At 34.5% G+C, this 14191-nt stretch overlaps 1 protein-coding gene across 2 annotated transcripts; it reads right to left on the minus strand.

The window, feature by feature from the left end:
• Window positions 1–10667: 10667 nt before the first annotated feature.
• On the minus strand, window positions 10668–13229 carry LOC136229402 (serine/arginine-rich splicing factor RSZ22A-like). Of its 2 annotated transcripts, none has more exons than XM_066018161.1 (6): window positions 13054–13229; window positions 12712–12809; window positions 12342–12430; window positions 11791–12046; window positions 11259–11378; window positions 10668–10914 (listed from the first exon to the last, which is right to left on the minus strand). In XM_066018161.1, the coding sequence occupies exons 2-6, from the start codon at window positions 12798–12800 to the stop codon at window positions 10908–10910; spliced, it is 561 nt and encodes a 186-aa protein (XP_065874233.1). In that variant the 5' UTR covers window positions 12801–12809; window positions 13054–13229; the 3' UTR covers window positions 10668–10907. The 2 variants fall into 2 exon arrangements, with proteins under 2 accessions (XP_065874233.1, XP_065874234.1); XM_066018162.1 differs by having other exon boundaries at window positions 11259–11387; window positions 13054–13223.
• Between the last annotated feature and the right edge of the window lie 962 nt (window positions 13230–14191).

The following is a 14191-nucleotide window of genomic DNA, read 5'->3' on the forward strand; positions in this document are numbered from 1 at the left end:
AATAAATCCACACCAAATTTATTTATCAGTAAAATAGGAACTAGATCTACAACATTTATGTGTTGTATACAGAACCAAAAGCAAATTTGGTATTCCAATCAAAGAGGATTTAATAAGAAACTAAATTAAGAAAATTAAACAAATCCATTCAAGTGGAAAGCTCAAAAATTAGGAAAGTATATGATGTAGTAAGGAAGAGAGACAAGAGAGAAAAATTTAGAGAGAAAAGATATAACTTTATTAATTCTCAACATACCAATTCAATACGATAGCTGACTTTAAATAAGGTAAGAGGACAGAAACGGTTAGTACAACTGTCTAACAACATAACTAAAATTCATAATAGCTTAACAAGCTAGCTATACTATCATCTAGAGCTATTTAGAGAATAGAAAAGCAATAATAGGAAATTAAGCATAACTAATCAAGTAAAATATGAAAAAATAAATAATTAATAGTAACTGTAAAATTATGCATTTGGTCCCTCAAGTCTATGAGCATACGTGACAATATCCCCTCTTTTATTGCATTCTTGTCCCCAAGAATGGAAAATTTTCGGAAATTGAGCTGCAATTGTGGTTTGGTCTTCCCAAGTAGCATTAATTGTAAAGGGCCCTTCCCAGTGAATAAGGAGTTGAGGCACTGAGGTATTTCCCCGAAGAGCATTCATGGTGTGATGAGAAACTCGCATGCAGAAGGGGGAGGTAGAGTTGTGAGTGGAGAAGAAGCTGACTTTGGCCTCTTCTTTAACAAGGAGATGTGAAGACATTGTGAATGCGACATAATGTCGGGAGTTGGAGCTTGTAGATGATTTTGCCTATCCTTTCCAAGATTTTGAAAGGACCATAGTATATGACAGAAAGCTTAAGGGAATTACGGACTGCCAATGTAGTTTGTTGGTATGATTGGAGCTTAAAGAACACAAAATCATGAAGATTGTCCCAATGCCTGTACCACTAGCATCACACTCTAAAATGAATGGTTGGGTGAAATCATGAAGAGATAAAATGGTTGTTGTTTAAGGTGAACAAAAGCATCTTCAGATGCAGATGACCAAACAAAGCTGTCTTTTTTAGTAATTCTGTCAAGGGTTCGCTAATTTCTCCATATCCTTGTATGAAACTCCTATAATAGCCCGTGAGGCCTAGGAACCCTCTAAGGATTTTGAGAGAGGTGGGAACTAGACATTGTTCCATAGCAACAATCTTAGCTAGGTCAGTGGCAACACATGTTGCTGATAAGTTATGTCCCAAATAGGCTATAGAAGACAACTTAAATTCACATTTAGAGCCTTTAGCATAGAGTTGGTGACAAGCAAGCAATTGGAAGACTGTGTGGAGATAGGTTATATGCCCCTCCTCAGTTTTACTATTGATTAGAATGTCATCAAAGAAAACTATGACAAACCTTCTATGATAGGGAAAAAAAATAGAGTTCATTAAAGATTGAAAGGTTGCAGGAGCATTGGTGAGCCCAAAGGGCATGGCCCAATATGATTTTTAAAGGGTGTTTTATGCATATCTGGAGGTTTCATCTTGATTTGGTGATACCTTGCTCTAAAATCGATTTTGGAAAACACAGTAGCTTCCTTAAGCTCATTAATGAGCTCCTAAATCATAGAAATGGGAAATTTGTTTTGGACTTTGGCCTTATTGAGTTCCCTATACTCAACACAAAATCTCCAAGTGCCCTATTTATTTTTAACTAGAAGAACATGGGAAGTATATGGGTTGTGGCTAGGCTGGATGGCCCCATTTATGAGCATTTTGGCTACTAGTTTTTCTATTTAATTCTTTTGGAAATAGGAATATATGTATGGTCGTATGTTGATAGGCTCTATTTCATTTTTAAGGGTTATTGCATGGTCATGGGATCTTGAGGGTGGTAATTGGGTGGGGGTTGAAAGATGTGTTTGAATTCTTCAATTAAGGACTGATATTAGGGTGGTACTTGGGGAAGATGGGATTGTAGTCAAGGGCCTATGAAACCTTAGTTGTAGACATTATAAATAACCTAGAAGGGACTCCTTTACAACCTTTGGAAACTAAATGGTTAATAGATTTAAGAGACATTATCTTGAGTGAAGGTTCCTTAGAAATGCCTTTGAGTTCCAAGAGTGTGGTGCCTCATCCAGTTAGTTCCTAGGATTAGGTCATAGTGCCCTAGCTCTAATGTTCTTATAGAGAATGTGAATTGAGAAATTGTGCATTGACTAGCTTGTTGGGAAATGGGTTACGTAACAGAATATTTAAAATTTTATAAACTATTTCCCTAACCCGAGGAATTTATTACGTCCCGTTATCTGATGGCGGATCTCCGATGCATATGAACCATTCATACACCTATAACTACCTAGATATCTCCATACCTAAAGCTTGTGAGATCAGCTCTGTGTTTCACAACTAGGAGACACTGTTACATGTAAGTCTCAATGACATTATATCAAATTTGTAATATAATGTTTGACTTGAGATGTTAAGTTTTTTTATCATTTAATTAGTTTTATAAAGTACAATCCCACTTCATATTGTATGAACCTTTTATGTTATGATTATAAACTATGGATTTCTTATATGGAATAAAAGATAGAATGCTTTTATATAGTCAGTTACTATATCTAATGAATCAAATAACCTCAAATGAACTATTCATTTATACAACAAAATTTTACAAAACCATTGTCTTTAGGACACAATACTAACATTCTCCCACTCGTACTAAAGTCAATCATTCCCGAATCTAATCCCACAAGAGTTTGCAAGACTATCATGAACCTTTTGGGATAATGCCTTTGTCAAAGGATCTGCTATATTGTCCTCGGTTGGTACTCTTTGAATCTTCACATCTCCTCTAGCTATTATCTCCCAGATGAGATGGTAGCGTTTGAGGTAATGCTTTGACGCATTATGAGACAGTCGGTCCTTAGCCTGTGCAATAGCTCAATTGTTATCACAGTACAAAGTAATGGGCTCAACAATGGTAGGAACCACTCCTAGCTTAAAGATGAAATTCTTCATCCACACTGCCTCCTACGTCGCTTTCGAAGCTGCTATATACTCTGATTCAGTTATATAGTCTGCTACAGTTCCTTGTTTGGAACTCTTCTAGATAAATGCACCCCTATTTAGAATAAACATGTATCCCGACTTAGATTTGTAATCATCCTGATTTGTTTGATAATTGGCATCTGAAAAGACTTGAACTTTCAGATCACCACCTCCATACACTAGGAACATATCTAGTTCTTCTCAAGTACTTAAGAATGTTCTTGACAGCAATCAAGCGACCATCACCTGGATTGGCCTAAAATCGACTCGTAATGCTCAAATCGAAGGCGATGTCAGGTCTTGTGCAAAACATATCATACACAATCAGATCGATCACATTAGCATACGTGATGTGTGCCATGCAACTCTTTTCTTATTCGGTTTTTGGGACTGAGCGGTTTGTAACTTTACCACATATACCATAAGCAAGAACCTTTCGCCACACTTCCAACAAATTACAGTAGTTCTTCTAAGTTTTGGGTAGTTGTTTGAAGTTTTGAGTATGGCAGTTTAGGAATCAAGGTTGTGGAGGGGTCAGTTTGAGTAGTGGGTTTGTAAGAGAAATGAAAGTAGAGTTCTAAGTTTTGTTAGTAATTAGTGACCTGAACCTGGATCTAGGTTTAACGACTTCTATAAGCTCTTTTATGTGGGTCTCATATAGTTTGGCATGCTTAATTGCAGTACATATCTCATCATGTTGGCTAGACCTTACTGCAAATCTGATTTCAGCTTTCAACCCTGAAATAAAATTACTCACATAATAAGATGGTTTAATACTGGGAAATTCTGAAGGAAAATAGACAAGCCTAAACATAGCGGAATAATAAAATTTTATCTATTTTATCTATTTCCCTTTTTTCCAAGATCTGTTAATTGTTATTTCATACAAAGAGGGATAGAATGAAATACTTTGTCTGACGAACTATCTACAGTTGCAAACGAAGTGCCCACAACTTCTTATATTTAATCCGTGAGCCACGTACGATTTGTTCAACACAGAAAACAATAACTATTAGTAATAAACCTTAATAATTAGCAATCGCAATGACTGACTCTAACAGAATCGATACGAGATCAAAGAGAGAGTAAGAAATATTGTAATTAGTCGAGACGGTTTCAGAACGGTTCCTCTAGCCCCTTCTTCTGTGTGTGTCGAAATTTGCAGTATAGGGAGTCTATTTATAGACTTCTCAAAACCCTAACCATAGTTGTATTAGTTAATTAATTAATTAGAATTTTAATCGGAATAGAATTACTAATTAGATAATTAAATAAACAGTTATTATTATCTAAATAATAACCAATTATATTTAGACAATAGTACTAATCCAATTAGCTAGGGTAGAATATGTGCTTCCCAAATGATTAGGGTTGTTTAGGCAGACGGAGGTGGAAAATGCAGCAGGGAAGGCAGCTGGGTTTCGATGTGAGAAGGAGACGAGAGAGATGGGGAGGCGGCTTGCAAATAAGAAAGTTAACCCTAAAATCCAAATTTATGTTTAACTTTTTATATTTATAAATTGACCTAATTAATTACAAAATACTCCCTTCATGTTTTATTAATTTTTAAATTTATACTAATACTATTTGCGTCGGTCTCTTATAAAGGACCGATGCAAATAATTTGATTGATATTTGCATCGGCCCGCTTAAAAGGGCCGATGCAATTACTACAATTATTTGCATCGGTCCCTGTTAAGGGGCCGATGCAAATAATTCAATTAATATTTGCATCGGCCCTTTTGAAAGGACCGATGCAAATAATGTAGTTATTTGTATCGGTCCCTATTAAGGGCCGATGCAAATACTAAATATCATGACATTTGCATCGGTCCTTTATAAAGGGCCGATGCAAATGACTCATTTGCATCGTATTTTATAAGGGCCGATGCAAATGGCCATTTTTCCACTAGTGATTGTTAGAGATAATTAATTAGAGTTTCAATCACATTAAAACCTCTAATTAATATTATCAAATAATCATTTAATTTAATTTACAATCATAATCTAATTATAATTATTAAATCAAATTAATTTATCCCTATTAACTAATAAATTTCGGCCCATATATAGTGTCACACTAATTACATTTTCGTCCTCTGGTTCCAAGTCCCATATGCGACCCATTATATATCATTTGAAATTAATTCATCGTGATTAATTCCAACATATATATAATGGAATACCGTCGCGAGCTGTTACTAGCATAACCTATGATATTTCCCCAGAGCAATTAAGAAGTCAGGTTGATAACTGACGTTAACCTTTCTGCATTAGGTACAGTATAATTCGATCCTTCATCAACTATATTATTTTGGTCAATTCCTTATAGCCATGAAACGTGTCAAGGTTACATATGACGAAGAGTCTGTTTTACTTGTACAGGTTGAATTTACTCTGGAAGATAAGTTAAGTGAAATTTCTATTTCTACTCTTAACTGTATCACCTTGCAAGGATTTCAGTCAATTCACCACAAGCGGCCATTTGGATATATCTCCCACTTATCAGGAGTAACGAATGCTCAATCTGACATTAACTATTCTGCAATCACTTTATGTGATACCCAACCCTGCTCTCACACATCCCAGGCTCTCACCTGTAGTGGATCGTGCTCGCACAGAATGAAAGTATCACACTCCATGATCCAGAATCACTAATTAATGAATGTTTAAGTCTGAGGATTAGTTATACCTATTAATACCAATGAGATGAACAGTTGACATATTTGATAAGTCAATCCATATTGTTATCTCAAGTCGGGTCTCAATCCTAATGAACTCCTTCACTGAATCCATGTAACTGTCTAGATATCTCTATATCTAAAACTTGTGAGATCAGCTCTCTATCTCGACAGAAAACACTGTTACATTCAAGTCTCAACAGTAATATGCCAACCCCTATAACACATTACTTGACTTGGGTTGATTTTAAGTTGATTGATCTTATTATAAAGTACAGTCTCACTTCATGCTTATATGAACACTTTATAATTACTTAAACAAACTTAGGATTACTTTCTTTATGAAAGATTAATGTCTTTATATATAGTTACATTTTAATGCTATATATCTGATCAAACAAATGATTAAATAAACAATTTATTCATTAATATTTATATCCTAAAACAATTGTCTTTAGGACACTAAACTCCAACAAATTCCTTCTCCATTTTTAGCTTTAATGCCTCAAATAGCTCCTGGTATTGCAGAATTGTGGATGTTTATTTTGGGCTGGCCATTTCTTCTACCACATCCTGAACTTCCGTTCCCTGAAATTGCTTGGTGATTTCTTCTATGAACTCCTCCAAGATGGCGCTTCCTTTTTCTCCTGAATCCAGTTCTTATACCACTTATCTTCCTTGTCTTGTAGATATAATCTTGCTAACTCCATCTTATTCTCAGCTGCAACTTTGAAAAGTTGAAAATATTTCTGATACTTGCTAAGCCAACAGTCAACAATGTGTCATCAATGTGTGGGAGATCACATTTTGGTAACATTTTGTTGAAGTATGAAAGTTTGGTGGAGGTATCCCCTGGTTATGAACACGAGGTTTCCCAATATTCCCCTATGGTCATTGAATGGAGAAGAACTAGATCTAAAAAAGGTGAGTTGTTCAGATGGTTAAACCATCTTAACGATAACTATTAAGGATTTGTTCAGTTCTTCCAATGTTTGTTGAGTGGTAAGCTGCTTCTTACGAAATTGTGCATGCTCCGAGCAGATTGAATTCATCTGTTGTTGTTTTGTTGTTTGAACATCCAACAATTGGGCTTGCATCATTTGTATCTAGTTAGTAGTTGCTTGAGCCCATTCTAGCACCTGAGTCGGTACACTCTAAAATTGATGTTCTAGCGTGGCCATGGTTTCTTTATGTACTTTAGCAGCTGCTCTTGTTTTTCTTTAATAGACATTTACCATATAAGGAAGGTCTCTGAGCCGATACGCTCTAAAATTGATGTTCTGGCGTGGCCATGGTTTCTTTATGTACTTTAGCAGCTGCTCTTATTTTCCTTTAATAGACATTTACCATATAAGGAAGGTCTCTTATACCAATGGCAACTAAACGTTTAGTGTCAAGAATAGAATATAAATCCAAAGAAGAGGGAGGAAGGGAGATAGAGAAGAATTTAGAGAGAAAGAAAATATGACTTCATTAATTCTAAGCATACCAATTCACTTTAACAGCTAGCCTCTAAATAAAGATAAGATGACAAAAATGATTAGTAAAATTATCTATCAAACTAGCTAGAATCCAAATTAGGAAAGTATATGTAGTAAGGAAGAGAAAGAAGAGAGAAAAATTTAGAGAGAAGGAAGATATGACTTTATTAATGGTCAACATACCAATTCAATACAATAGCTATCTTTTAAATAAGGTAAGAGGACCAATTCAATACAATAGCTATCATACAAAGCTATCTTTTAAATAAGGTAAGAGGATCGGTTAGTACAACTGTCTAGCAAACTAGCTATAATAGCTTAACAAACTCGTTATACTATCATCTAAAGCTACTTAGGGAATAGAAAAGCAATAACATAAATAATACAGTAAAATATGAACACATAATAGAATTACCGGTGACTTGCATTTGATCCCTTAAGCCTATGAGTTAGGGGTGTACAATGAATAATTTTTTGGTATTTGGAACCCAACCCAACCCAACCCAACCCATTAAAACAAATAGTTTATGGATTGGTTGTTAAAACCAACCCAACCCATCAAATATTCAAACTGAAAGAGTTGAGTTGGGTTGGATTGAATGTTAATTCAAATAATTCAAAATGACAACTATATATAAAAAAAAAACTATAACTTTGAGAATATTAATTATTATATCAACTAAAACAATAGCTGTAACTTAAAAAAATATTAAAAAACTATTTTAATTCTTAATAAACTTAACTAAAATATCAATTAAAATAATAACTCCAAATTTTTCAAAAAAAAAATCTAGAAATTTGTTCACTTGAATTTCAATTAACATACATGTAAAAACTATTAGTCCAAATAATGTAATGTTCTATCAAATTAAAATATAACAATATTATATTAAAATAACCTTCAATCAAATTAAAGAGTTTTCGATAGAAGATCATCAAACAACAATGTAGTAATCATCCAAATCAGCAAGAATTTTTGAAATTCCAGAATTTCCAGAATTTCAGATTATCTGGAATTTCTAAATTTTCGAAATTCCAGAATTTTGAAAATTTTAGAATTTCCAAATTCTGAAATTCCAGATTCTTGGAAATTTTAGAATTTCCAAATTCTGAAATTCCAGATTCTGGAATTTCAGAATTTTCAAAATTCTAGAATTTTTAAAATTTTAGAATTTCTGAATTCTAGAATTCCAAAATTTTCATATTCTGGAATTTCAAAATTTTCGAAATTCCAGAATTTTCAAAGTTCTAAAATTTCAGAATATCTGGAATTTCTAAATTTCTGAAATTTCAGAATTTTTGAAATTCTAGATTCTGGAATTTCAGAATTTTCAAAATTTTAGAATTTCCGAATTCTGGAATTCCAAATTTTTTGAAATTCTAGGAATCTAAAATTTCAAAAATTCCAAAGCTCTGAAATTCCAAAGAATTTTAAATTCTAGAAAATTTTAGAATTTTAGAATTTCTGATCTATGAAAACATAAAACCATATGTTTTTTTTTTAAATTAACCCTTAATTTTATAAGTTTTGTTTTAAGAATATATAATTTAATATTTCGTGAAATTAGAGAATATTATTTTTTAGTTTAGACGTTTTGTATGAGAAATAAAAATATATATTTATTAATTATTAAATAAAAAATGTTTTGACGAAATTATTTATTGGATTGTCGTTACAGTCTCACATCCTCACATTTTATAAATAAATATATTATTTTAATAGAAACTATGTATAATGAATTGAAAAATCTACTAATATTAAAGAATAATACGAAGAGAATAATTCTAATTTAGTGGATTAATAATTCAAATTTCATTCAATATTTCTCAATCAAATCCAACCCAACCCAACAAATAAATTAGATAATATAGAATATATTAGGTTGGATTGGTGAGTTGGTTATATTTTTTACAGCCCTATGAGCATAGGTGACATGATGCAATACAATAATTGCTAAAGAATTCAAAATTATGAAATAAGTGAATTTTTTAGCTTCATTGAAACCTTTTGGGTACTATATATGATCAATTTTATTAATAATTAATAACCATTTTTATGGGGATGTAAGTTCTCCATCATCCATGAGAATGAGCCGGAAAAAACAAGGACAAACAAACCTCAAAACCTTAAATGAGAATCACTCGTGTCCATCCCTACACATATAGGAGACAACGAGAAATACATGTCCTCGTTGCAACCCCTCAGCAACTAAGAAATCTTCTGGTTATAAGAAATTGCTATGGGATCAATCCATAAGTAAGAATGTTACACTTAAAAGAGCATTTCATAGTATGATATACACTCAACCAATTGGACAACATTACTGATTTCACTTCAATTGAACTGCGCAAATTACAAATTCACATGCAAATTGACCCCCAAAAAAAGGAATAAATTAAATTATTTCCTTTCAGTACAAGTTGGCAAAATTAAACTTCCCAACACATGTACCAGACCAGTATGATCTGATACTGCTGATGTGCCAGTATCTGAGCAGTCCCGGACCAGTTTGATCCAGAACCATAGTAGAAATTCTCTCCCAAAACCAGACTACCAAGATGGGCGTGGAGATAGAACAAGCATGCCAAAGCAGGAAGAACAAGTAAAGTTGAAGTTACAGAAGGGGAAACAATTTGTGACCACAACACCATTATTTGCATTCTTCCATCAACCTGATCCAATTCCAAACCTCAATCACAAACTAAGAGAAAGCACCCTTCACTACTAATACTCAACATTAACTTTCACAGACGTCGAGAAATCAAGTGCGCATTCTTCACTGGAATAAAGTACCAAATACCAATATCAATGAAGTTGTGACACGAGCAACAAAAACAATCTAAGTCAACACTACTTGTACCCTTTTCCTGACTACTTACATTCAGCAGTTAAACTTCCTCAGCTGCTTGGAGCATTCACCCTTACTTGGTATGTGAGCAGTCAAAAGAGCAATACACAACTTGAACACATGCACGAGATAACACTAGACGATATAACACTGATGACGTAAAGCACACGCGGACAGATTGCAGGTTTGGAACGTTAAGCAAGACAATGACATGAGCAAGTGCACATATGCAGAGATGCGGACAACAATATATACAGCTTCACCTTCCTTAAGCAGATACCGGAAATGTAAAAATCATAATTGGGACAGAACAGAAGCTTTGTTGCAGAAGACTGCAGTGGGATTTGTCCAACACAACCAAGTTTCTCGATTTTCATTTTCAACATGTGAATGAAGAAGCTGAATAACATGCAGGGCGATGACGTGCAGAGAAGCAGAGATGGAGTAAAACCAAGTGGACTAAGATGCAGTAAATGATGCCGTTTTAGCCGAAAACACCTCACAACAAAACATGTAAATCTTTTAGAAATAGTAACACTCAACAGATAATTAAAAAAAAAAAAATACTACCATAAGTATTATAAACAGTAATAAGGTTGCAATAGAAAGTATGAAATAGACCTCTAAGATTCAGTAAGCAGCTGAGACAGCAAGCCGACAAAAAAGTGTCCCACGCACCCTTTGAGCGGCAAAAAACACTTTGATGAAGCCATCAAAAACCAAGTTTCTAATAAAGCTCATTCTCATGACATGAACATAACTAATATCAACTCGTTCTACTAGAACTACATTATCACAGATATCCTCCTTAGATGTCCTTCAACTCTTGCTTCACTTTAACTTCCAGCTTCAGTCTCTGAAAAGAAACAAACAAAGCATATAACCCTTGGAATATGTAATAGCATACAATAATCAAATCATTCATTCAGCATATTTTGTTACATTTATAGAATCCAGCAACTAAAGAGAATTCATAAAAACACGAAACTTGAACATTAGCTATACCAAATTCCGATGTAAAGTTTTTAGTTATATCATCTATTAATTGAAATTTAAATCGGTCAGCCTTGATTTTTAAGAAAAAAAATATTAAGTTTGCACTCCAAAATTATTGTTACTCTCACTCAACATCGAAGGCCAATTGGAAAACGTGGTATCATAGCACTGGAACAGATAAGTAAAAGTTGACGCACTACATACCCATTAGCATATGGTGATTCACGACGAGCATGACGGAATGGGGGGGATCTACTGTAACTTCGACCACGACGAGGCGATATACTGCGACGCTTTGGAATTGGAGATCTTCTTCCACGCGGGCTATAACTCCTTCAAATAGAACTTATATAATTAGGAAACACAATTCTCATTCTTTCTCACTGAAAAATATCTATACAGGGACTAGCAAACAATTTAATAAAGTATAAAAACTTCCCAACTTCATGAAACCTACTACCAGACATTTACTATGAACACAAACATTCAGAAAACAGAATTCTGGCTTTTAAAAAAGAGTTCAGTGCCTGGTCACTATTCTTCCACCAGCACAGTAACACATAAGAAAACTAGCACAAAACATAGAGAGCTACATAATGAAAAGTTCCAATTGGAACTTGAGTTTATATGTTCATATTGATTTAAGACTTCTTAATTATAACAAATCAAGTAAATAAAAGGAGAAGAGCAGTACTTGGGTTTCTTTTTTAAACAAAACTAAACACATATGACGCACCTGCGTCCACCGTATCCATAACTTGGACTCCTGCGACGTCGAGGGCTCGGGCTTCGGCGGCGTCCACTTCCCGCACCTCGTGACCCTAAGCGCAGCCGACACTCTCGAGCAAAATGACCAGGTTCACCACATTCATAACATTTCAGGTCTTCACCACCACGCCCACGTCCACCTCCTCCTCCACCGCCGCCTCGGCCTCCACCACCCCCACCTCCCTTAGAATTATGAGAAAGCTCCACACGCCAGCCATTCTTTCCTGTAAAACAAAATACTGGCTTAGAAGAATTCTACAAAACTATTCATGATCAAAGTCTTATCGCTTGATACAAATATCACACAACCATAAAGCTTCGAGAAAAAAAAAACTGCAACTAAGGCACTCAACAGAGACTGGGGGAAAAGAAGTTCATAAAATTGCAGAAAAACATGAATTGAAAAGAAATCAAAGAAAAAAAAATCAACAAAGGATCATGGCCACAGGCTGGAAAGTTGTCAAGGAAAAAGGACAAATTATTAAACAATAAGACAGAAAAAATATCTCATATACTGACCATCCAAGGCACGAATTGCATCCATAGCATCCCTGCGATCATCAAACTCAACAAATGCATAACCTGGTGGCCTTCTTGCAACCCACACACTGCATAATTTAATTACAGTTAGCAAATCATTCCCACATACATTATTCTTTCATAGGAATAAAGCACAAAACATCCACGCTGCTTTATCCTCAGTTGGTAATATACATAGCAAGTGCATCCGTAAATTCATGAAACTATAATTAAACCCAAAATTCACGGCTATCTGAATACCAAAACAAATTATTTGGTAAACACATACCATCAATCACATAAATAATTCTACTAAAAGCATCTAACACCACAAATTTTGAAGCAAAAAAGAGCGCGCGAGCAGAATTACCTGCGAAGAACACCATACATTCGGAATTCATCTTCGAGCTCTCTCTCAGAGACTCTGGGGTCCAGATTCCCCACATACACCCGAGCCATTATCTCAACCTGAATAAGCACTCACATTTGAGAAAAGAAATAATCGGTTCGCTGACAAAAACAATTTCCAGTATAAAAGACGAAGCCCAACAAAAGGAACTCGATCTCTTAGCCGCATATATTCCAATTTACCGAACCCCCAAATTTATATCAAAATAAACAAAATCGAGCAGGAATTTGCGAGCGAACAATAAAGATCGTGCAAACATGAACAAGAAACCCTTCAACGATCAGAATGGCAAATTAAGCTTACCTTGAGGAGATTGCTTGTCTTGTAAGATATAGAAGATCTTTTCTTTGAAAGAACAACAGAGCGAGAAAGAGAGAATGTCGCTGTAGAGATAATCGCAGAGCTCTTAAACCCTAGAAATAAGCAGTTGTGTTCGTATGTATAATGTCTGCACTTTTTTTCATCACAGTATAATAAAGTAATAGTATTATAATATCTATGAATCTATCTACATTAAATTATTAGGATCTGTGCGCCTAGGGCTGGAAAACGAGCCTAAGCCCATTTGATTGTGCTGTTGAGTCCATCTCTTTCCCACTTAGAAAATTATAAAAAAATATCATATTTGTTATGAAACAAGGAAGATAACATACCATAGAATAAGAACAATAGAGAGAGCGTAAGCTTGTATTTCACTTGTCCTTTTACTTGTGTTTCTATTATATGAAAGAAACATATATTTATAGGCTTATGAATATATAAATTACATAAGAACATAAATTATGTAGTTACAAATATTAAGGAATACATAGTTAAAACCTTAATGAATGAAGAGTTACAACATTAAGGAATGAGGAGTTACAATGGTTATACTTATGGACATCCATCAATTTATTCATAACACTCCCCATTGGATGTCCATCCATGCAAAAATAAGTAAATGCGCTTGGGGATGTTGCCTCATTAAAAACCTTACCAGGAAAACCCAGTGGGAAAAACCATGGTCAAGGGAAAAAGAGTGCAACACGCATTTACTCCCCCTCATGAATACATAACTAAAAATCTTTACAACGATGCAGTCCAATGCGATGAACTAACTTCTTGAAAGTAGCAGTTGGAAGCGCCTTGGTAAATAAATCTACCAAATTGTCACTTGGACGAATCTGTTGAACTTGCACATCACCATTCTTTTGTAGATCATGGGTGAAGAAAATTTTTGGTAAGATATGCTTCGTTCTATCTCCTTTAATGTATCATTCCTTCAACTGTGCAATACATGCAGCATTATCCTCATACAAAACTGTTGGAGCTTCTTTCCCGGTGGATAGACCACAATCTTCTCTAATATGTTGAGTTACAGACCGTAACCACACACATTCACGACTAGCTTCATGAATAGCTAAAATTTCTGCATGATTAGAAGAAGTAGCTGCTATGGTTT

The sequence above is a fragment of the Euphorbia lathyris genome, chromosome 5 (genome assembly GCF_963576675.1).
Source record: "Euphorbia lathyris chromosome 5, ddEupLath1.1, whole genome shotgun sequence".
Lineage (NCBI taxonomy): Eukaryota > Viridiplantae > Streptophyta > Magnoliopsida > Malpighiales > Euphorbiaceae > Euphorbia > Euphorbia lathyris.